General features: G+C 39.6%; 1 protein-coding gene across 10 annotated transcripts in view; it reads right to left on the reverse strand.

Moving 5' to 3' along the window:
* Positions 1-26,343, reverse strand: part of nrxn1a (neurexin 1a) — a 162,590-nt gene that overhangs the window by 116,029 nt on the left and 20,218 nt on the right. The window contains exon 1 of one of the 10 annotated variants that reach the window (XM_058406275.1): positions 14,421-14,438. The exons of the other annotated variants lie outside the window; for them this stretch is intronic. Within the exon in view, the coding sequence (XP_058262258.1) occupies position 14,421 (1 nt within the window). The 5' untranslated portion in view covers positions 14,422-14,438. Of the gene's footprint in view, positions 1-14,420; positions 14,439-26,343 lie in introns of those variants that run through there. 10 annotated transcript variants of the gene reach the window in all.

Raw genomic sequence — 26,343 nt, forward strand, 5'->3', positions numbered from 1 at the left:
TCTGATTAATGCTTTTTCAGAACTTTTTCCTGGACCTGATTAGATAGTTCCTTGGTCTTCATGATGCTTTGTGTTCAGGAAATTTGACACTGAAATCATGCGACACTTTAATTATACACAGATGAACTCAATTCAGCTCACTGTTTGACTTATAACGGCAAGTGTTTTCTCACAGAGTTTATTTAATAGGCTTTACTACAATAAGGGGGGTGAACACACAACATTTTTTTATGTATTTATTTATAATTATTTTAAGGTATATACCATATTACACCATTTCAATATTGTTGCCTATTTTGTGCAGATTCATGTCATAAAAACCCAATTAAGTTTATTTTTGTAACCCAGGCAGTCCTTTGATTGCACCAGATTAGCCAGCAAGCTGGCCTGCTATCAAATGAGTGGCTTGGGGATCTATTTCCACAAGAGGTGCAAAAATAAACAGAGCTAAAACCAAACTCTTTGTTTGTGAAATGTCAGTTACTTTATTAATTTCTTGTCTATAAAAGCAATATTCCAGTCGTAATCATGCAGTTCCAGTGCCTATTGACATGATAACCATTTCCGAAATTGCTTGTGCAATATTGCTTAATGATAACCTAAGAGACATTTTAACTGATAAGCTGATTGAAACTCTAAGCTGAAAAAGAAGCACTGTAATTAAAGCAGGCTATCATGAGCCTAGGTCGAAAAACAAATAAACATAAATAGCGAGAATACACTGTTGTGCTAAGCAAAGAGCAATAATCTGAGCTACGTATGTTTTTGATAGATGGACTTTTAGGAAAAAATAGCAACAACAACAGAAAAAAAACAACTCTATTTAGCAGCCCTAAAGAGAGCAACACGATGCCAGTGAGAGAAAGAAGGTAGTAAGAAAAAGAGAGAAAGATCGAGAAAAAGACAGTGAAGGTGTGAACATTTGATGAGGAAGGAGAAGGTAATGATGGCCACACAGCAGGCCCACAGACTGTGATGTGACTGACACACTTCCTCCATTATCGAGCTCTGCAGGCACCGATCCACAGCTCGGCTCTAGTGAGTGTGAGTCACCCGGCCCCACGGCCCAAATTGGCACTCTCTTTGAAAGGGATGAGACGAGAGTGCTGAGCCATTCTTATGGAGGAATGGAAAAGAGATTATATTTTAGCCGTCTAGTGAAGAACTCATCTCTGAGCGAAGAGACAATTTATGAGAATTCAAACACTCTTCTGTCTCATCACGTCAACATGATGATGTAATATGCACAGGTAATTGAGCACACACATTACAAAAGACTTCAGGCTTTTGCACAAACGAAGCAAAAGGTGTAAAGGAGAAAGAAACCGAATACGGGTCTGCATTAGCAGCCACTAAAACATCTTTACCTTTCTTTTTTATATATACATATATGTCTGGGATCCAGTAAGTAGACAGGAGGATGAGCGAAGGACAGCAAAGCAGCGTGAGTACCACCCATCCTGCATGCCTTCGTGCTGTATAATTTACAGGCACGTCATTAGATGAGACTGCCGGACATAAAGCATCACTGAATCAATCTCACCAAGCTGTCGCCAGCCTGGTAAACACTGTGGACGCTTGCGGACGCTCCCTATTATGCTGCGAATTAATGGTGTTGACAGAGTATTAACTCATACCGAAAGGTAAACAGGAGCGCTTTGGAGAAAGGCAGAGGCTGACACTGAGCCAGAGCCCACTGAGGATAAATCCTATCCCCGATCGGGAGCAGCATGAACGGAGAGAGATGAAACAGAGGGAGACAAAGAGCAAATGGAGAACAGAGGACCTGACTATAATGAAGGGACAACACTATGTATGAAATGATGTAGGACTTTAACTGCAGGAAAAGCCAATTCATTTCAATGGGAAAAGATGTAAAAGGTATTTTGCTTTGCTAATTTGCTTCCAGTAGCAGCATTCATTAATGCCAAACTTTAATCCTGTTCATTTACAAAGCTTTAAACTATGAGCCAATAAAAAAACAAAAGGCTGGAATGTGGTCTCTTTATCCTGAAAAAATAAAACTAATAATAAAAAATAAAAAATAAAAAACGGAGGAACTGCTAATTATCAAGTAGCACCAGACTTTATTATTTTATTTTATTTTATTTATTTAGTTATTTATTTACTGTAAAAAATTAAGAATATATGTGCATGCCTCTCTCTCTCTTTTTGCTATAATCACTGATTTCTGTTTCAGCTCTAAATGGATGAACTGGTGGATGTTTGACCTCCTTCAGTTGAACACAAAAAAATAACGAAATGTAATGATATCATTTTAAAATATGTGCAAAAAAAATAACCCAAGTAAATAATACAGATTGTTTTCCCACATTTCTTCCTGAAAACCCAAAAACAAAACCCACAGTGATTTAATAACTAACATTAAACCCAGTTTGATGTCTCTTGCCTTCAAGTCAAATCAAGTGTAATAATGCAGATCACTTCTGTTTCACTTGTCTTATTATTCTTCTGATTCTTTTTCAGAAATCTGCCAGAAGTGTGCGCTATCCTTGCCTTTAATCAAGGAAGTGTGAAGACCTGACTGATGGAGGCAATACAGTACCAAGTTTTATGTTTTGGTGTTATGCTTCCTGAAATTTGAAACATACCATAAAAATGTTTTTTAAGGTTTTATTCCCTGGCTCACTTTAAATGTTAATGTTGACCCTCTAAAGTAATCAGACACTGAGGGGGAAAAAGATTCTGCAAAATCTTGTGGAGATTATGGTACTTGGACCCCAGTGATTGCTGCTTATGGCTATATTAGTACCTGTTGTTTTCAAGAATGTGATTTATTATGCAAATGTCAAATTGTAACCTGCCAGTGAAGCCAAAGGGGAATTTCCTTCTCAGTTCCCTTTTTTTCTCTCTAATGTGACCACTACTTGACATGAGGGGGGGGTGCAATTGATTTCAGTTATGTTGTATGACTAAATAATGCTATAAATATCGGGAACTTGCTCTCTCCATGGCTTTTAATATGGTAGGCCATTGCTTCTCTCCATGGCGATCTCTCTGGACATGACCAAGGTCACAGGGCCTACTCAGCATGCAGAAGCAAGCCCAACATCCACACAGCTCTCTCCAGCTTGCTGTCCAGCTGTCAGTGCTCTTCTGCAGAAGAGCTGCCTCAAAGGTCATTCAGAACCCTCTCCACCACTCACACACAAACCAATCCCACTCCACACATGCTGCTAGAGAGCACGGCTGGACGCCCATTGTGACTGGCATGTCAGGCCAGACTATGCGTCAAGGAAGGCAAGTGAATGCCATAGGGACACCAATCTTAGCCAAATGCTGTCGCTATACTTCCCTGTCTGAAATAACTGTATTTTTTTTTTTTTCTAAAACCATGTTGGAACAATACATATATTCCTTAGATTAGAACTTTCATTAATCTTTAGGTTAACCTGGAATGCAGATTATCTCTACGTATACATTGAAGTGTTCTTCAGGCAATAACTGACCCTTGAAAAGCATAAACACATTTCTGAAGCTAGGCTGTTTTCTACACAGCGGCTGAGTCATTGCTCACCTTGCATAAGGAAGGTGTGATGATAGTGAGTGTGTGATGTCTCAGTTGCCATGGAGCATAATGAGCTCAGAAGCTATGCCACTGAAAGACTGGAACGTTCCACACACAGGATAGATGAAACTCCACTAATTACTGGATGATGTCCAGAGACTTATTTTCGACGGAGAATCTTCAAAACAACAAATCCACACTAAAAAGTCCACACAATATAAGAAAGTCTTGCCCTGTATGAGGTAAATATTCTCTAGCTAATGAAGTGGTTAACAGCAAAGAGGAACTCTACACGATTTAGCTTTCAAGCTGATGACTTGTATATAAATGCATTGTGCTCTCAGTTTGTAGTAAAAGCCCCTGGGTAAGCAGTAACTGCCCATCCACTCACTTTATTTCCAAGTGAGACAATATGCACTGGAGCTGCTGTGGAAGATTACACTTATTAGTCTGCTTGCTGAGTTTGGTTTTGGTTTTGAACTGGGCATAATAAAAGGAACAAAAAAAGAAAAACATACAGCTGAAAGACTTACTTGTAAAACAAAAAAATTTCATTGGTCAGAAATATTTTGATGGACAAAAGTAACAAAATTCAACAAAGCAAAAAGAACATGGAGTTGCCAGTAATTGAACAATTGGATAATTATACAATTAACTTGGGAGATATGGTGGCTTAGTGGTTAGCATGTTTGAGTGCACTCTTGGGTTGGGGTTTGATACCTGCCTGTGTCCCTGGGGTTTCTTCAGCCAGTCCAAAGACATGTGTAGTAGGTTTTTTGGCACCTCTAAATTGTCTGTAGTGTTTGAATGGCTGTGTATGTGTGTAACTGTGCCCTGTAAAGGACTGGCTCAGCATCCAGGGTGTCCTGTACTTTGTGCCCAGAGCCCACTTGGATAGATTCCAGGTTCCCAGCAACCATGTGTAGGATAATTGGTCCAGAAAATAATGGATAGATGGATGGATGGTCTACCTTAAACATTTACATCCATAATTTATTTTCTTTTAAAGTTTATTGGCCCAAATATCCAGAGCACATCACATCCATACAGCACTACAGCTCTGTCCTTTGGCTCAGTTTTGTGATCTCATCACTTGCAGTTGGGGTGAATTCCTCAAATAAGAAGCCTTTATTATTGTCACATATGCAGCACAACACAGTGAAATTCATTCTTTGCATATCCCAGCTTTGGTGCACAGGGTCAGCCATGATGTAGCACCCCCTGGAGCAGTGAGGATTAAGGGCCTTGGTCAAGGGCCCAACAGTGACAGCGCTGGGGCTTGAACCCCAACTCTCCAATCAACAACCCATAGCCTTAAACACTTGAGCTACACTGCCCCGCATCAACCTGTACTAAAGCAGACTGAAATTACTGCGCTCATGCACTTCGTGCGATCTGTAGTGTTCACACCTCCAACACTGGATGCACCAAAGTGGATTCAAACAGACTCAACACCACATACTGTATGTGAAAGCACCCTAAGGCTGCACGGTCTTTAAAAAAAGACCAATGTGAGTGATAATGACACTTTGTCGCTATAGAAGCAACAAAAAACACAACAGCAAATGCAGTCACCAGTGGGCTACATAAACTAATTAGAAAGTGTTGCCTTGGGCTTATCGTCTTCAAGGGAAAGTGTTTGAATCTAATGAGAGGTTTAAAATCAGTAAACAGTGCACAGCGCAGGAAAGGATCACAGGCTTTGCTTCATATATGTTAATCCGTACTATCTGGATTTTTCTTTCTCTCTTTGGGTGAGAGTATGTTTTTGATCCCTGTGTGTGGTCTGTAAGGTGGATTTGTGCATGATGTGCCATTAATGGAAGAAATCATCCTCATTTCCATGTTCTGCACCACAAATCCCCTATACACCAGTGTTAGTTATCCTTTGGTGAATTAGGATATCTTCTATTGTGTGAACTCGCATGCATTTATTCAATGTGCTTGTAGATATAAACACATATATCAAAGCATGGCAGCGCATTGCTTTTCTCAGATAAAGGGTTTAACACATGCAGAGAGTTCCGGTGGAAGAGACACACTTTCCTGTCTCGTCACGTTCAGGTCACATTCAAGCGCGCCGAGCGGTGAAGCTTTTATCTCTGTTAGCTCACCATCCTCTCTAGAGCAGAAGCATCTGTCTTTTTCTCTTTCTACACAAACACACACACACACACACGCACACACACACTCACCCATTCGCTTTTACTTAATGGACTCTGCTGGGTGCGGCACAATTTGGTCAGAGACATGAGCAAGCCAATAGAAAGAGGAGATTATCATCTGTATCTGTTTGCATTAGCCACAAAGATTTCATTAACGGCAGTGGGATGAGCGTTAAACTGTGAGCCAACTGTGTATGCACAGGAGTGGATGAATGCAGAGAATAAACCAGTCATCGAATGTGTTCCTTCTCATCCTTCTCTTCCTTGAACCTGAAGAAATATCTGTGTGATAATTGACTTATTTGATTTGCTTCCTCCAGTTTTAGTTGACATTCTTTAGATCAATTCCACTGACTGATTCTTGAGATGTGTTTGTCAATTAATACCAAAGTCAATGAGAGGACATGTCTTATCCTAATAAAGCACAGCTCACAAATGAAGACAAACTCCTTTAGGATTTGTTGGCAGCTGGATTTATGTGTCACTTGCACAGATCGTCACTCCGCTCTTGGCAGGGATCTTCGAATGAGCTTCAAGCAGCCTTTTAAGGCTCAAGGAGACACTGGAGATGAAAAGTGTGTGTGAATTTGTGTGTACTGCTTGCTGAATTCTTTGCATTCTCTTAGCAAGTGACATAGTTGGACATAATGAGTTTTCTGGGATCTGCAGGTTCAGCTTTTGAAGCTCTGTTGATGCTTTCGGGGGCGGCGTGAGCGTTTAAATGCTCTCGTTTCCACTGTCACGCGTCTGCTAATGCTGAAAATATCTGCTAGTACTTCTACTCTCCAAACATTTTACAGATTTCTCCTCTCCATCATAATGAGGCACTGGACACTGGTGTCTTCCTCTGCATTTGTTTCCTCATAAAGCTCCTCTTTCTTGTCCTTTTTTATTTGCAAACTGTCTTCCTATTGTATTTCTCACTCTCCCAAGCTGGAAACAGTCCACACTTGGCTGCTATCAAAGTAATTTGGGCCATGTTCGAAACCAAAAGAGTTTCTATAGCAACCATCTTTTTTATTTTTACTCCACTTCCTCACAATTTGTTCACTGTTTTCACTCACAAGCTAACTCTTCCCTATCAAACAACAGCTAGCACAGGCTCACACGTGCTTCCTTCGAAGTCACACGAAGCAGGCTTTTCAGCCTTTGCATCTTTTCAAAGTGTCGTTCACGCCTTATCACCTCATCATGCTTAGAGAAAAGTGTGATCTACCCTCTTCCACATACATGAGCTTACAGATTGGCTAGTGAGCATGACAGATTTTGGTTTCTTGGACTCTTGTCCACAGCTAATGGTTCCCTCCACTCTCATGATCTACATTTCTATAGTTTTATAATGAGAAATATACATGTACATAGATACTCATGTCTCTAACTTCCTTTTAAAGGCAGCTCTAACTGCACATCTGTGAGTGTGTGTGTGTGTGTGTGTGTATGTGTACAGAAAAGCTGTGTGCGTGTCTGAGCACGAATCTCTGAAGACAGCTCCACTGAGTCAAAATGGAGGACAGAGGAAATTAAGTGCACGGCTTTATCTGCGGAATCTGGCACTCATCCTGGCCAGACTGAGCAATACATCATTTAGTGATAGTCCCTCTACAGACAGACATGTTCAGAGGAGAGATAGACAGATAGCAGAAGAGACAGAGCATGCAAGAGGAACTTAACAAGAGTAAGACAAAGAAGCAGTGAGACAAAGAGAAGTAGAGGAGAGAGAGAGAGAGAGAGAGAGAGAAAGAGAGAGAGAGAGAGAGAGAGAACGATGATATTCATAACTATCTTAAAGATTGTTACATTATTCATAACCACACTGCAAAAAAATGAGTTAAAATGTCTTGAATCTGTTCAAATTTTTTCTATTATCTACTATTTCTATTGATAATATTAGAGTTTACTCAAATAAAATATTAATAAGCCAATTTCTCGACATGATATTTACATTTTCTTGCCAATATAATCTATTGGCAGATTATATTGCTGATTTTAAGCATTAATTTCCAGAAAGAAGCAAAATAAACTGCCATTAAAATAGGAAAATGTACATTTCCAAAAGTCAAATATGCCTAGAAATATGCCTAATAATATTATATTCAGTTTAATGTGATTTTATAATAAGAAACAACGGACACATTTGACTAGATTAGATATTATCACTAGCTAAGATGTGATTGTGAGTATCACGAACACAAAACAGAGTGTATCTGTGGCTCTACTGTCCTCAGTTTCATAGGGAACAATGATGAACTATATTTGACGTACGTTTGCAAAGATGGATGTAGCACCTGATATTCTAGCTGGCAAGAATCTGAGCAAAGCAACAGAACATTGTTTTAAAACCAAAGGCTGCTGCACAGAACCAATTGTGTTCTCTCCATTGAGACGTGTCAGCAGTGTTGGACAAAGCAGCAAGCTGGAATGAATCACCTTACTGCAGTTGTATCAGTCCACTGAGGCAAAGCAACACAGATTAGGCTGTGTGAAATAATAATGCAGTACAGCACTGCATGGGAACAAATCTGCAATCCCACATTTTCTCATTATTTCAACTGCCAAGTGACCCACAGCATAAATAAGTACCTGTGCTGAATCTGGTTACTCTTTAAGCATTTGTCAGGGTACAAAAAGGAGCAGACAGGGGCATACGTGTGGAACTATAAGAAATGCAGGTCATTAATGTTGTCATTTTTTTTCACTCTAGTCAGAAAAACTCTAGCTGGCTAAATCACTTTCTGAGGCTATTAGTCTATCCCATATACACATTACAGAATTATTTACGGATTTTCTGCTCGGATCAGAACTGTTTATTTTGACCGTTCACATTTGTAGCTGCATCTGATCCATATATGTCTTATGTCTATTCTTAAAGCACCTGTTCCAACACCTGATATTTTGGCCAGGTGCTTTGGCCAAGTTTTTCCCAACTGTATATAAATCGATTCTGCATACATGAAGTAAAATATATATCACTATCCTTCCACCTAATCTAATCACTCTGAGAAATGGTAGCTCCGTGGTTAAGGTGCAGGACTATCAAGCAGAGGGTTGGGAGCTTGAATCTCAGGACCACCAAGCTGCTACTGCTGGGCCCTTGAGCAAGGCCCTTAACTCTCAGGTGTATAAATAAGATAATGTAAGTTGCTCTGGATAAGGGTGTCTGCTAAATGCCATAAACGTATGTAAATGCTCTTGCTGGTCTAAATTGTTGTTTTGTCTCAGGGAGTTGTCACTGTTGCCTCTGGCTTGCTCATTAGGGCCAAATATAAATTAACATTTTAAGCTATATTCAGAATTTTATATGTATGTATTATATTTTCTTTTAAAGCTGCTGTGTGACAATGTCCACTGTTAAAAGCACTATACAAATAAAAACTGAATTGTTTTGCAGTGCATCCACAATGAAATACTGACACTGACAACATTGACATGCTCATGTGTGCTGGGAAAAGCCACATGAATTCCAGTCTGTCTGTTCTCATTAATGTCCACATATCTATGTTTTCAATCTAGACTCACATATGAAAGTGGGCCAGGTCTAATGTGAAAAGATTCGATTTTTGTGTCCACACAATTAGATACACGTCACATTAAGGCGGAAAATCGGATTTGTGCCACTTTAGCCTGGTAATGTGAGCACAGCCTTCATGTCTGATAACATTTCAGTTGAGCACAATGAAAAACCTGCAAAGTTCTCGTCATTCAACCACTCTGCTTCTTCGCCAAAACGCAGAGCTAGAGGTAAAATCAGACCTTAAAGCTCTATCATTGGTGTTATAGTTCATTTCTAGTAAAAACTATATGAGTTAGGATGTTTAACCTGGGACATGGATGCACACAACACAAAACATGACTCTCATTCTGAGTTTTGAAAGGAATGATGATCATTTCTCAAGTCAAATCCAAAAGTGATGCCTGATATAAATATTTTACAGGGCTAAATCCCCTCTGTCTTCCATAGATAAAAAGAAATCAATGCAAGTTTTCATTTTTTTCACCTCCACACCAGATTATTTACTTTTAACAAATGTCTTAAAGCAGACTAGTATGGACATGAACACAACAGCAACACTGATGCTCATAACACACCGATTGGCATGAAGAAGCAACCCTGGGGGTGATTCTCTTCAACCCTGACAGTAGATTCATGCAGTCTATCAGTGACAGTTATGTCAGCTGACTACACAGAGTGAAATGTGCCTTCTCATTCACTACTGAGATTATCCACTGAAATCTTATTAGAGTAACTTTCAAGTGTGCCTACTACTATATATATATACATTTAATTCTATATAAAATACACCGCTGACAAGTGAACTGAATAACACTGAATATCTCGTTACACTGGGATATATTAGGCAGCAAGTAGCACATTTTAGTGACTGTAGCTACTGTAGCACAAAGCGCTGAAAACGTTAATGCTGGCTATGATAGAAAGGTGTCAGATCACACAGTGCATCACAGCTTGCTGTCCACCACCAAAAGCGCCTAAACTGGGCAAGTGAGCACCAGAACTGGGCCGTGGAGCGATGGAAGAAGGTGGCCTGGTCTGATGAATCACGTTTTCTTTTACACCGTGTAGACAGATAGGTGTGTGTGTTGCTTACCTGGGGAAGAGGTGAGATGGCACTAGGATGCACTATTGGAAAAAAGGCAAGCTAGCAGAGACAGTGTGGGTAGTTCTGTTGGAAATCTTGTATCCTGGTATTTATGTGGATGCTATTTTGACCAAGTAAACCTCTTCATGGCAATGTTATTCCCTAATGGTCTCTTTCAGTGGGATAATGCTTTGTTCCACACTGCAAAAATCGTTCAGGAATGGTTTGAGGCACATGACAAAGCATTAAAGTTTTCCCAGATCTCAACCCGATCGAGCATCTGTAGGATGTGCTGGACAAACAAGTCTGACCCATGGAGGCCCCACCTCACAACTTACAGGAATTAAAGGATCTGCTGCTAACATTGGTGCCGGATACAACAGCACACCTTCAGAGGTCTTGTGGAGGCCATGCCTCGACGGTATCACAACAATATTAGGATGGTGGTTTAGTAAATATGGTGCATCACAAAGTTAACACCCTAACACCCTAAAACCCAACAATCAATCATATAAACACACTAAATAAGCGACTAGCAGTATCTCCAAAACACACACGCATGTGGGTAGTGATAGACACACAAACACACAGATCTGTCAGCATCTGTGTGACAGTAATGCACTGAAATCTTATTGACTACGATGTGGAGGACACAGTATAAACAGACAACAGGATTAGGATTAAAAGCAACTGCTATCTGTCTGTCAAGGGGCAAAATCGATTGAGTATGGAATGGAGTGAGAGAGTGTGTAAGGCATAAAAAAGAGACAGAGAGAAGGGGATGAGATAAAAGAGGTGGTGAAAGAGTATAAGAAGATGTAAAGGAGTGGAAGAGAGAGATAAAGAGAGATGGAGAGGGGGAAGGAGAGAAGAAAGGAGGAAAAGCAGAGGAACAGAATGGCTGCTGACGTCTTCACATGCCCACATCGTATTTAAACCCAAAGGAGAAAAGTGATTTCAATCATGGCATGCTCATCATCATGGTGGACTGCTGCATACAACACACACACACACACACACACACCCTACATCATGCACAGACACTCACACTTCGTTTTTTTTTTTGTTCAAATTCATTTCCGCCCCCATTGCATTTCTCATATCTCAGCTTATTTTAGTCTCTTCCTCCCGCAGCCTACTTAAGAAATCTGACACAGGCAGGTACAGCTTTTCCCATACAACAAGAAGGCAAATCACTGCACTACAGAAACAAGTGGAGAAAAACACATTTCCAAGGGATTCAGATAACTACCATGCCATCTGCTCTGCACATTGATTGGTCCACACAAAACCTGTCTCTGATTATTACACATATTTACTGATTATTATCCATACCTACTACACTCTAGGCAGTTTACACCCTGTAAAGTGCTGGGCTTCAGCCAAACCATCATGACCTAATATTCCATCTGATGATGTTCTGGTGCATTGGATCTCAATCCTGTCCTGAACATTTTAGTCTTTTCCTTGTTTTTTCCACACTCACATGTAAATTAGGGTTGATAATCAGCTGATTAGTTATCAGTTTTGTGAGAAGGGGTATTCTAGGACCAGTGTTGTAAACCTGTTATCTGGAACCAGTGCTCTGCACATGAAATCACGCATCGCCTCGAATGGAAATGAAGTACATGCTTTGAAAACACCCAGAAGGCCGCATGTAAAGCTGCACAAATAAAATCTATGGAAAGTTATAAGTAATCATAAAAGTTAGAGTTAGGCTTGGAGTTATATTAATTCTAGACAAACCCTAGTCCAATTCTAACCCTACAATGTGGGCTAAGGTTAAGGTAGGGGCATGGGTTAAGGTAGTATTTGAGTTTGTCTATGGTTAGGATAAGGATAGAAATAAAACCTGTCTTGGGTTTGGATTGGTTTAAAATATGTATAGTGTTATGACTGCTATAGGGTTATTATTATTATTTTTGACTGGGTTATAATTTGGCTGAGGATAGAGAGCGTTTGTCTAAGGCTAGGACTAGGCTAGCACTAGTAATTTTCCATAGGGTTAGAATTGGAATTGGGTTCAATTTTGTCTAGAATTAGAGTTGGGCTAGGGTTGAAGTTTATTTAGGATAAGGGCCGGTCTAGGATTGAGCTAAGATTAGAGTTTGTCTCAGGTTAGGGTTGGAATAGAGTCAAGCTTGCTCCAATATTAGAAAATGTAATATTACAGGCGGGGTTTGGGTTAGACTGTTAGAGCTGGACTTGGGTTGAGGTTAGTTGAGGTTAGCAACTGTACATTTTCACTCATGTGAGGAAAGAAAAATCCAGTCATATTCAAAAGTCATCTTTTTAATGAGCTCAGGCTCAATATACCACTCTGTGTTTAGCCAGAAGACATGTTATAGATCTCTTTGATCTGTTAGTCTTTGTCCTTTTTTTTTGGAAAAGCAGAAATCACTGTTAGCACAAACAGTAAAGAAAAAGTGTCCTTGTAGAAGTAAACTACATAGCGTTTATTTCTGAGATGTTGTTTAATAAGAGTAATGCTGCACAAACACCGCTTGCATAGCTTGTACATTTATCCACTTCAATCAACACCTAACAATTTTCTGTGGACGCCTGTGAAAATTAGCACATTGCGTCGAGACTACATGAAATGCAAAACTGACACTATATATTATATACAGTGAGTAGTATCGATATAGATGGAAGGAACATAATCTGTGATAAAGGATGGGGTACATATAGGGATGACAGATGAAGTATTAATCAGTTAATCAGCCTGTCTGCATGTATTCTTCATTATCTGCATACCCATGTAACCACTCAATCAAGCAAGGGTGCATCTGTCACTTCTCCTTCTTTTTCATTCTCTCCTCCATTCCTATCACCACCCCTCTCTATATCACTCCACATCTCTTCCTCTCTTTCTCAATTTCTCAGCCAGTCGGCTGCGCTGACGTCTTCCCTCCCTCACTTGTAATATGATTTATTTATACCCTTTCAATTCCCCAATGAGGAGGCTGTTATTTCTTCTCTCCACCATCACTAAATGCAATCTTATGGCTCTATCAGCTACAGTGATTCGTCATTATTTAAACCCACATTTGCCTTCACATTTCCTCTCAGATCCTGACTGCCTCCCACAGCCCCACCTCAACTGCATTTCAATAGCTCATTAGTCCTATTCACAGACCGGAGTCACAATAATAGCTAAACAAACGAACAAATAGGATGGGAATGGTCTGTTTCTCTCCTCCACATTTCAGTCTAATTTATCTTAATTACAGAACACCAATCTCATCAGGGGAGGGAAAAAAATGTTAGCTTGAGTAAAAAAAAAAAAAAAAAAATTATATTAGCTTCAGTGAAACTGTTATTTTGACCGAAGATGGAGTTGATTGAAGTTTTTAATTAAATTCTCCCTCAAATGACTTGTTACTGTCTGTCTTTCACCACCTCCCCACACACACACACCTCTCTGTGTGCGTTGTTGCAAAGATAGGTAGGTAGGGATGAGTGAAAAACTTCCCTACGCCCTCATTTCAACTCTGAGCATCCTTTTCCCCATCCAATTACCGCCGAGGGCCTCTCTTCTCCATGCCCCCCTGCCCTCTTCACATTGGTTGCACTCTCCTCACTTCTTCCCTTCCTGCTCATGGCCACTCGCCCATTCAGTAGACACCTTGATGAATGAAGTCGGGCCAGAAGCGTGAAACACTATATTCTGCTGCGGTGAATTTCCCTCTTCCCTCTTCTCCTCCACCTCTCTCTCTTTCTCTCTCTCTTTTTCACTCTCTCTCTCTCTTTCATTCTGACCTTGCAACCTGATTACAGCGTAATCCTCTCCCCCCTGTGACATGTCCTGGGCTATTTCAGTGGGTTGCCAGGCGACAGGGACTGCCTGGGACCCCTTCTGGAGGCAATAGAGGGCGATGTGACCGAAAAACGCTGCAAGAATCGTGCATCTTAGCATAGTCCACCACCTTGTGCTTCATGCTTCTGTCACTCACTCACTCATACACACACACACACATAGAGCTCAGCATGCTTCACCACATTGAGCTCCTTCACTCCATCATGCTGTCAGTTACTCACTCAGTCACCAGCATCCATCTTAGCATCCTCCACAGCAGCAGCAGGCTTACACTTCATCCCAATCCCAGTGTAATTAATCCACACACTTACTGATTCATTTGCGCACACCCTCACTGACACGAGCAACCCGGTGCATCATACTCTTTCTCCTACTCCATCCCACTGTCATTTAGTCACTCACGCAGTACGACCAGCATCCATCTTAACATCCTCCACAGCACTGCTTTTGAAATCAACGCATGCGCTCATTGATGCGGCTATGCATCCTAGCATCCATTTTGCCTCATGCAGCATTCTGTTCCCTTTCTACCTGCCTTGCTGCAACAGGGGTATTTCCTATGGGAATGTTTGTATGCCTAAGGGTGGGCAGTATATATACGAACAACCATTTTATATATTCTGATATTTATCCATTCTCACTGTGATACTTTATAACACTCTCTAAATTCTTCCAGGTTCACTGGTTTGCTCCCTCCCTCCTAAAAACATTCCAGTAGGCAGACCAGCTCCCCTAGGTGTGAAGCAGCACTTAAATGACATCCTGCTATTGACATGATGTATTCCTGCCTAATGTCCAGTTTTCCTGGGATAGGCTCCAGGAAGAAGGAATAGATCAACAATGAGATCATGACCAGGATAAAATGCTTCCTGAAGACAAATTAATCATTGAATTTTTTATTTTTTTTGCTAGACACTCTTAACAGAACAATTTAATAGCAATATGTATTTAAATGTATATTGATTTTTTGGTGATTTTCCACTCTTGAACAATAAGCCGCTCAGTAGTATAAGATGCCCCACCTTCCATTCAGCCTGCTTGAAGATGAAAAAAATCAATATATACATTGCTTGGTTGTGTGAGTTGCATTAATACACCACTTATTAGGTATCAGTAGCAATAGTCTCTAAAGTTTTAGAGTCAGTAAAAAATTATGGAAAAGCAGTAAAACTATGGATTTAAAAGGGTCTAAAAGTTCAGAGACTACTATTGATGTAGTCGAGTTTTTGTCCGTTTTAAAGAAGTGTCTGATTGTTTCCTGTGCTGTAGTCTCTGCTACTGTTCTTACTGACTATAAAATTAAGGTGAGCCGAATGTTACAGCCTAATCTTCTTATAGCCTGATAAATACATATCTGAGTGTTCTTGCTGTTAGCTAGGATCTTAATCTTAATCGCTCTGCCATGCCTGAAAATACTATCTCAGTAAGTGAGTCTTTTCATTGTTTTCATTATATAGCTTCAGTTTAACGTTTAAGCCTTGAACTAATGTAATTTGTCTCTTGATTTCTGCCGCTACAATAATGCTTAGTCATGCTAGTACAGCTATAGGATGATTATTAATGCTAGGTTAGAGAGAGAGAGAGAGAGAGAGAGAGAGAGAGAGAGATTTATGAATGTATTCATAAATATTCGAAGGACATTTTCTTACAGTTTTAAAAATATTTTCAGTAAAAAACTTTTTCCCTTTTTTGTCCCTAGCTCTTGTTAGCATGCTTCAGAACTAGCTGGTCAGTTAGCATATTCTTTAACTATGCTAAAAATATAATTTCAGTTTGGTTAAAAGTTTGGTCATTTCTGCTTGCCATGACCAACAATTTTTTGTTCATGAGTGATAAAAATGACTCCATTCATAACAGCTAAAAAAGTAGCATGGGCAAATTAACATAAGTAGCATAACCACATGAGTAGCATACTCAACAAAAGCAATAAACCTCCTGCATATGTCACACTCGTGCACAATTTAAAAGTTCTATGCCCTTTCTCACGAGCTACATACATAGGGAAATAAATGCAAATATGCACAAGTGGAAGATATTAACCATCAGTAAATTATGATCTTGCACATAATTCCTCCTTTTCTGAGAGTTTGATTTCAGTTTCCTCCTAAATTAGGCAAGCCTGTAAGGGTGAAGTCGCATGATGTGAAATAATTTTAGTGTATTGCTGTGAAATTACCCATTCACGCAAGGTATTATACGAGCGTTAATGTTCACAAAAGAAACAGATGTGCAAACAATAGTGGAGAAACTAATGTACAAACAGCATGGAGACCATTTCAGCTGCATTCCCTCGTATTCAGAGTAATCACTGAAGAGGGGAAAAAAAAGTTATGATAATTAATGCCTCTCTAGACCAACTAGACCGAGCGGCAAAGTCTTCAGAAATCTCCCGACTTGAAAAGAGATGAAAAAGTAAAGCAGAATAATGCACTAGCTCTCTTAAACATGAATCTTCCACTCCCTGAACAAATGATCGTAACCCCTTGATGCCTTAAATAGCCTTAAACTCAAAGTTTTATTACAAATTCAAGCTGATGTGAGTCAATAAACTGCAAACTCAAATTTTAGTATTTCATAAAGTACATTTGAAAGCCTGAAAAAAAAGTCATGTAAATTATAAATTTGCAGCAGTAGACAAAACTAAGCAGAGCTCCAGATTATTCCATTATAGTAATCTACTTTTGTGTACGAGGAGATTAATCATAGAACAGACATGTGTAATCACTGACCACTTTAATAGGAACACCTGCTCATTCCTTCAATTATCCCACCAATTATGTAGCAGACGTGCAGTGCATAAAATTATACAGATATAGGTCAAGAGCTGTAAATATTCACTTCAAACATCACAACGAAATATGTGATCTCAGTGACTCACTGACTGGTGCCAGACATGCTGGTTTTTTTTTTAGTATTTTAGAAACATATTTCAGGAAAATAAAAACAGTAACTCAAATAAGCACTCATTACAACAGTGATGAGCAGAAAAGCAGCTCAGAACACATAACATGACAAAACCTGGGGTGGATGGGCTGCAACAGCACAAGGTTCGCGGAAACTGGTCAGGTAATGCTGGAAATAGACCAGGAGTCATGTGGTTTGATGAGATCATGATCACAGTTTCTGAGGCTCTGCTCTCGGAAGCCCATTTTGAGGAAAGCAGCGAGCGTATGCAATAAAATCTCACTTTTGTTTTATTACATCCTCTCTAAACTAATGGTTTATGTGTGAGCAGTATGTGTTTGAATTATTGACATAAACATTAACAATTATCTTACCTCTTATTTTACTGACATCTACGAAACAAATCCTGCACATAATGATGTTTATGCGTTAGAGTTTTGCTCCATGCACTTTTTTAAATGATTGGTCATTATACAACATTGAACAAGCCTCTCTTATTTTTACTCTCTTCTTGAGCTTTCTCTCTCCTCAGACTGCATGTAAGGTCCAGATATGAGCACGGACAGGATTCTGCCTCCTCCACATTTCGACAAGGAAGGCAATTAATCATTGCTCTGCCTGCCACAATCATAAAGCAGACTCTTTCTTCTCAAATTACTGCATTAAGTGATCCATTGAAATGAATGTGCAAAACAATACTGCCTCTGACCATATGTGGAGATTTCTACCTCCTCCAGGGAAAAGCAGGTCTGATGATATAATTGCTGTCTCCACTCATCCTCTCCATTGTTTGGCAATGTGGTCACTGTGCGGTATACATACACAGACACTGGCATCATAGCTGCACTAATTAGTCTCATTGACGAGCTCTGTTTCACACTGTAAAGTGTGATGGACTGTTCCATTATGGAGATACACACTTTTGCCCTACTCATTGCACTACACCTGATCAGGGGCTGAATAACTAATAAAGTTTAAATTCTTGCTTAAGTGGGTCCTTTGTGCAAGAACGTATAGAACTACTGTTCCTGAAGAAAAAAAGAGTAAACGGGTTACTAGGAGGCTTAATTTTAATGACAAGCTATAAAAGCAGGTAATTAAAGCTAATTACCAGGTCTGTAAGCTGGCTGGCATTGAAATGTATCAGCAACAGCCTCCCTCATCACAGCATGACATATTTATAAAGGTTATATTTATGGACGTCAGCCACCATTTACACCAAACTATGCAACTGCTTAGAGATCTGAAATCTATTTATTGCTATTTATTGTAAGAACAGACCTGTGCTTCAATAAAAAAAAAATCAGATGGAATCCTAAATATTTTTGAAATGAACTGCTGTCTGACTGCAAGCCGTCAATCAGGGCCTATGGCATACCTACCCGCTTCAAGATTAATTTCACATCTACTTGGCAGATCATTTGTCCTTCACCCAGGTTCTTCCTAGAGAGGAAGTCTCCCTAGCAGGCTGCTCAAGGCTCTAACCCATCTTTCTCTCTCTCCTGACCTCGTCTCTGAGTGCCTGCGGTCCTCAGGGTGCAGCTACAAGCAGCTGGACATTAATAAGAGGTAACGCTCTTCGTTACGCCTTCCTGTCGCCCCGGCAACAAATTAATTCCACTTATTTATCTCTCTCGCCAAGGTCGGTGCAGGTAGAACAACTGTTTATGGAGCGAAAAGGACAAGGAGTTATGGGTGATGTGCGATGGCTGACAGCACCGTTTGTTTTCCCCGCCACACTGCAAGTGAGATAAAGCTTATAATGATCAATTTGATAACAAAAACCTCTGCTTTTCCCTTCCCCCCTCCCATCACCATCCGCTATTCTTTTTTGATGAACAGTTCTTTTTTTCCTACAAGAACACCAGCTGCATAAAATGAGAAAATAGTCTGAGGTAGGACTAAATGATGAAGAGGCGGCCATTTTGAGACAATTTATCACAGCCGTCATCATTTTCATGCAAGGAAATTCTTGTCAGGCACTATTGTCTTGGAAACAAAGGCAACGAGCCAGGGACTTCTGGCAAACTCCATTTCCATGTGCACAGAAACACAGAGCACTCTCCCTCCTGCTGACTCGAGCAGTCAATTCATGAAAAATAACACAAACATGTCTCTATGCATCACTGCACAAAACTCATGATTCACCTTCAGAGCGAAAAGGACGCTGAGGTTCTTGACCAAGAAGAAGCTGGTGACTCAGGGTTTTTTCACTGATTGGCAATGAGAGAAGAAAATCAAATAAAGCACCTGGAGAATAAAAAAAAAAAAGATGCAGACGTTGAGAGTTTTGGGCTGCAGGAGGACTTGTACATATGCCAGTGGCTGTCTTGGATGTGCTCTACTTGTGGTATACATCTACTGACATTTACTCCAGATTTGTATCAGAGCAAGGGGTCTTGAAGAGATGATGACTACAATCACTGGTGACAGGCCAAGGTGAATTATTTACTAACCCTCCTTAAGAGCTGTACCATATCTTTCACTATAGCCCCCATAATACCACCATAAGACCTCAACCCAAAATAGTAAGGATGGATAAAATGGAGACTGAACCCCTGCTTCTTACAGGGCAGCTTTCACCGATCCTTTCATTCATTGATTTTTTTTTTTTTCTCAGCAGCTTCATTTGAGCAGCCCTAGTCCTCCATTATTAATGTGGCTGACAGGCCTTTCAGTCAGGTCCTGCCTCCTGCAACCCTGCCACTCACAAAAGCCATTTGAGCCTGGAAATGAGCTTCTAGCTCTACACTAATACAACAAAGCCAGTGATGGCGGTAAGGCAAGAAAACAGCCAAAAGCCTTGGATTACATCTGTGGCTGTTAAGGAAAAGCAATGAAGAGGACGGTGCCCCTCCATTCTGATGTCATCTACTGTCCCAAGGTGAAGGTAAATCAATTACAAAATCATTACATATTTATCATTTGTGTACATATGCACTGTAGTGGACAGTCATTATGAAAGACACATGCACACACACATATATCCACACACTGTTTTGGCTGCTGGCTGTGTCTGGGTGTAGTGTTCCTTCCCCTAGGCTCAGCGGTTGCCCAAGTCCCTAATGGCCCAGCTGGCATCTCTGCTCTCCATCCTTTGGCTCGTGCAACTGCTGTGGCATTGAGAAATGACTACAATATCCCAGTTCCACAGCTAGAGTATGTCAGCAATCTAATGGTGCCACCTTAACAGATTCCCCCTTCTTCTCCTTCTTCTCTTGGCCATTTCCCCTTCACACCCATCGCTGCCATCGCTTTCCACTTTCAATTTAGTTAAATCTGACTCTGGAACTAAATCCGTTTCAGAAGACAAATGACCCCACTACAACCCTCATCCCACCCCAACGCAGCATTCTACACGGGGTAAAGTTGGACCTGTACAAGCATTTATTCAGATGAGTGAAACGGGCAGGATTAAAGCAGCGGCCCAGCAGACAGAAGGTATAACACATTTACAATTCCGCTGTATCAGCAGAGAAGGCGCAGTCTCTTTGACAACCTTGAAGGGTATGTTTTTTGCTGTTCTACATCTAGTACAAGCTCTACTCACAATTGCTGACGACTATAATTGCATTAATGAGTAGAGTGCAGGATCATGACAGTCTGGAACCATTTGAGATATAAAAGATTTGACAAGCATTGCATTTTTGACAGATGTTTACAGTCCCTCACTTGCAGTGACTTGAAAAGAAGAGCACTCAGAGGGAAAGCTCGGGTTTCAGAAACGTTTAGTTGATTTTTTTTAATGGATGGAGAGAGAAAAAATGTCAGAGCAGAGAATCTTGTCATTGTTATAGTTGTCACAGTAGGGAGGGAAGGTCTGCTCCCACTACCCTTCAACCCAGACTGCAGAGCAGAGCAGCTTTTATGTCTCAGTTGTCTGGTCCCCTGTCTGACATATCTGCCTGGTTTATTCTGACACCTAAAATTGTCACAGTATGAAATTTGTGACACTGTAGCCACCAAGATGAAACTTAATAACAATTACCAGACGTACTGAACCGTATGTATCAAACCCAAAAGGCCAAAACCACTAATCCTGCACAGAAAAAGAAAGCAAGGCTGATGCAATACTATTCAATAAGTCATGCTCAATTTCAAAGTAACTGCCTGATTTCAATCATCCATACACATTACAGCTAACAAAAAAGGTCTACACTTATTCAGTAATGATGTAAAATACGTCCTTCCAGACTCCTCTGACTGTCTCACTTCAGAGACCGAGATACTCAGAATAAACAGCTGTAACAGATTACAGAGATGCATGAAATACACAAAACTGCACATTAAATGTAGTAAATGTTATACTAGTTTATGATTTCGAGAAACAAAGGATGATGGCCGTAAATAGGAAGTCCATATATGGAAAGAGGGTTTAAATGTCATGATGACTGGAAAGTGTACATCCTGTGAAACTCCTGTTGATGCCACAGTGTACAGCTGAAGTAGCATGAGCAGCGCTTTAAAAAGGTGCAAAAAATGGCTGGCATCATGTGTGTCCCAGAAAGAATGTGCTAGCCTTCATCCTTCCTAATTCTTAGCTGTTATGTAGCAGGGGTGAGCTAGCTGGTGGGTGGGAACTGGACAATGACCAAAAAAATCTGTGTGTGAAAATACTAATGAAACTTTCCAATCAGACATTAAGTGCATTCAGGCCTTAAGAGTGACCAAATTCTTCTTTTGCTCATTTATAACATAAAAGTCAGAAAACATTTATAGTCAAGTCTGCTATAAAAATCAAGACTTGTTTCTTAAGCTTGGCACATCATAAAATGAATAATTCCTGTCGACAAACGTTAAATCCGTCAAATATCATCCTTATTATTAAACTTCTCAGGATTCAATAAACTGTCCAATTTCCATATTTCCAATTTGACAGGTTGTAGGAATCTAAATTTATTCCAGACTCTTTTCTCCACTTGAGTACATTGCTTCCACTTATCATGAAGAGGAAAGAAGAGAGAGAGAGAGAGAGAAACTCATTTTCACCCAAGCTAAAGAGCTAACATTTCATCTCTCCAGTTCATTAATATATACCAAAGACATGAATATAGATTACTGGAAACCTTGTGAAGGAAAACAGCTTCACTAACAGGTGCTATACATTCAAGGGGCGAAAAGCCTGATTAGAAAGTTCTTAGAAATGATATAAGGAAGGTCGATTATGCCATAGAAGAAAAGAAAATGAAATAAATACACTTAATAAAAATAGAGAGTCTACGCACTTCAATACAAGGTGACATGAACACATGAAAGTACAGCTAATTAATAAAATCCCAGCTGTTCTATTATATATGTATTGATATGGGTGATGAAATCAAATAGGTTTTTCACTAGGTCTGTCTGATCTGGCAAATGCATTATTATTACATGATATTGTCAAAGTTTTGGGACACCCCTCCAAATCACTGAATTCAGGTGTTGTTCTTCAGGGGTTGGGCTCGGCCTCTTAGTTCCAGTGAAAGGAACTCTTAATGCTTCAGTATACCAAGACATTTTGGACAATTTCATGCTCCCAACTTTGTGGGAACAGTTTGGGGATGACCCCTTCCTGTTCCAACATGACTGAACACCAGTGCACAAAGCAACGTCCATAAAGACATGAAGGAGTGAGTTTGGTCCTGACATCAACCCGATAGAACACCTTTGGGATGAATTAGAGCGGAGACTGCGAGCAAGACCTTCTCGTCCAACATTAGTGTCTGACCTCACAAATGTGCTTCTAGAGGAATGGTCAGAAATTCCCATAAACACACTCCTAAACCTTGTGGAAAGCCTTCCCAGAAGAGTTGAAGCTGTTACAGCTACAAAGGACGGGCCAACTCCATATTACATTCATGTGCATTTAAAGGCAGAAGTCCCAAAACTTTTGGCAATATAGCGTATCATTACTATTATTATTATTATTATTATGTTCAATATGTATTATTATGTTATGTTCCTTTTTTTCTGCAGTTTCAGAATGTCCTCATTTAACTACTCTACAAAACAGAAACTTAACAAAAGGCAGAAGAATACAATACTGAATGAAAGATGAATGAATTGATTTCAAAATTGTACTGGAATTCTTAAAGTTCACCCTTTTATAAACACCAGATAAATAAGCTCAGAAACAGAATGTACTGTCCATAATATTAGCACTGTTAGCAAATCGTTGGCCTCATTGGCAAAAGGACAGAGAGGCAACATTTGGTATTCGGGAGAGAGCAGAAAGTTCAAGGTGAACACTAAAGAACAGCAAGAGATGAGAGGGAGGGAGAGAGAGAGAGAGAGAGAATCCGCCCTTCATTTGCAGGTGATATTTTTCGACTACAAAATATAGAGACTCTATTCACACTACCTAGAGAACTGTTTGCTTTTCCGGCACTAAACAGCCATTTTCATCCTTACACATCTCACACACTTATTACATAGGAAAATAGATTCAGCTTAAAATCTAAAATTTACCCTCCAAACGAATGAACCATTTTATTTTTTGGGGATAAATGAAATGAATTCATTGAAAACACCACTGTCTTTCCATTTCTGTTAGCTATTCTTGCTATTTACTTAATATGCACCTGTCTAATGCACCTGATTTACAGCTAATGGTCTCTGGCACAGTTTCTTGAGAACAGAATGGGCACAAATTACCCCTGTCCAAGGTATCTGAGCACTAGTCAACCTGATTTAGTGACCTTTCTAAACGAGACATATGATTAGAACCATAGCCAGAGTGGCAGTCTGTACACCCACTGCTTCATATCAAAGACATGATTGGCTATATATTCTAAAAGATCCAATTTAAACAAATTTAGTGCTGGGATTTTCATCAGGTATCTTTTTTTTGGCATGCCAGCTTATGCAAACCTATTGTACCCAGTTAGGTATGATTCCTCTTTTTTTTTTTAAATTTGACTTACTACCTTTAATTTCTATGTTTCTTGTATTTTTATTTTGTTAAATTCCTTTGCTGCCTTGCTGTCTGGGACCAGATTTTGTTTAAGTGGCTCTGACAGAATTAATTTGCTGACTTAAATGATCCATTAGTGTAGCAGGCACTGGGCAGAAGATGAAGTCAGGCTGCAACAGTCCAGTTGTAGTGCAGAACAACTCACAAAAACCTCTGAGCATCAGCCGTACCGCTAGAGCATTGGCTTAATTGCCATGCCAGAGATTTAATGACAAACAGCTTTCCATTTTAATAAGGGGTTAACAGCAGCCAGTCCTTGTCCTAAAATCAATTACATGTAGATATGTATTGGGCAATGCACACTTATTTAAATTATGATAAGTTTATCACACTGCCTGATATGTAATTGGCAGCTTATTTCTAGAGTTGACATCTGGAGTGGCAACTATTATATTATTAGAGCGTAATCAGCAAACCAATTATGTAAATGATGAGCGGGGAAAAAAAAACAGCAAAGGTGAAGAGTACACACTTTGGTTTTCTTGCTTTGTTCTTCCTTTAAAGAAACATGTAATCGGGTGCATCCAAGTAATTTATACATTCAAACCTTACTAGAATTTTTCACTGCTCTTATGATAAGTCGTTAAAGTCAATGGATATGTAGCAAATAGCACCAGTGATAGAATGGAAATGAAAGTAAAGCTACTAAACATAATTTAATAAATATCTAAGAAATGTCTTCATTACAAGAATCAGGTCTGTGTTGAAGGTCTGAATATAAATAACGGTAGAAAGGTCAAAAGACAAAAATGGCCTCATAAATGTCAAATTGAGAGAATAATAATCTCACAGTGTCTTCTATTAAACAATTTCTCTGTTCCCTTCGAGACAGCAAGCTGGAGATTAATGAGTACCAAAGTGCCCCAAGGGTATAGAGTGGAACTGACCGCTATATATTTGGCAGGTCATGAAGAATGGAGAATTGGCAGAGTTCAGTACCCTATAGGGACACTCCCTCATCCACTCCGCAAGACTAATGTCACCTTTATCAAAGGTAGCCAACAGAATGATTTAAATATGAATTCGTTTCAATGCAGGTTTGCAAAGAAACACTCAAAGAATTTATGTGTTTTTTGCACAATGCAAATTTGACATATTTACCATTCTATCGCCCGTCAATCTCACTCTCTCAAATAATCGTTTTCTTTAATTCGAAGTCTTCACCGGCAATGACTAACTGAATTTATTTTAAATATTTTCTTATCACTTCTTAGCCTGTATTTCGAGTTTATATATGGCACTCTACAACTAATCATGATGTAGAAAATACTTAGCAACCTTTATTTAGGGATGTTAACAGATTTTGATAGACATCTGTCATCATTAGCACTTCTAGGTGCATTGAAATGACTCTAAAAGGACGGTACTTTTATGTTTCTGTGACTGTGTTATTTGTTTATATGTCAGTTTTCAAAGGTCATAATGATGACAGTAGGTTATATTCCATTCATGTATAAAGGAGTCATTAAATATTAACTCTAAAACTCTACCAGCGGAAACAGTAATGAATCATGGTATCACATTGTCACTTGTTCTAAAACAATAAATAATGTGAAAATAATCCCTCAAATTTGGCTGATAACAAGCTTTATTCTAGGAAGACAAATGACAATGCAATGTGATATCGCCTGCTCTACTCAAGAGAGATGTATTTATGCTGATATAGAATAACCAAGGTCAGACTTACTCATGATGAAATTGAAACAGACGCGTAAGCTAAACTAAGGTGTTGTTTTGATGCTGGTCTACTCCCTCTGTCTCGAGGGCCATCATCATTTGGCTGCCTAAGATACAGTTCTCCATCACAGCTACCACCTTGCATCGATTCAACATTCTATTCTCTGTCTATTGTACTTGGGTCATGGTTGTGTCTGCTTTGTATTAATTACTGAATGGCCAGTGATTTTCTTTTTTTAGGTCGTCCTGACTTGAACATTGTAAAAAGAAAAAAAACCAAAAGCCACATCAGCAGCCCAGTTACTCATCGTATCATATGGCAGAACCAGTAGATCAAACTACTGACGTAGGATATTTGGACAAGAAGTACACTTCTGTCTGTCTGGGAGATGAACTGAATCGATTCTAGGAAGAGGCTTCAAGCTAATAATAGCTACTGAGTGCAAAAGTTCAACAAATTATACAGTCAAAGAAGGAAGCTGCAAGCTACAGATTGGAAGGGTCAGGGATCAAACTTGGGTTGATATCGCCAACGTCGTCCTGCAGGTAATACAGCTCAGCTTACTTTTATGTGTGAGTCAACAGGAAAAGAAGTAAATAGGAAGGTAAACCGCATCTTAACCGAACTAACATACTGAACTAACATCCCCCACATTGTTAACCTTCATCAACTCAAGATCATCTCCATCCACCTTCCATCT

Source organism: Hemibagrus wyckioides, linkage group LG13, assembly GCF_019097595.1.
Source record: "Hemibagrus wyckioides isolate EC202008001 linkage group LG13, SWU_Hwy_1.0, whole genome shotgun sequence".
In the NCBI taxonomy this organism is placed as follows: Eukaryota; Metazoa; Chordata; class Actinopteri; order Siluriformes; family Bagridae; genus Hemibagrus; species Hemibagrus wyckioides.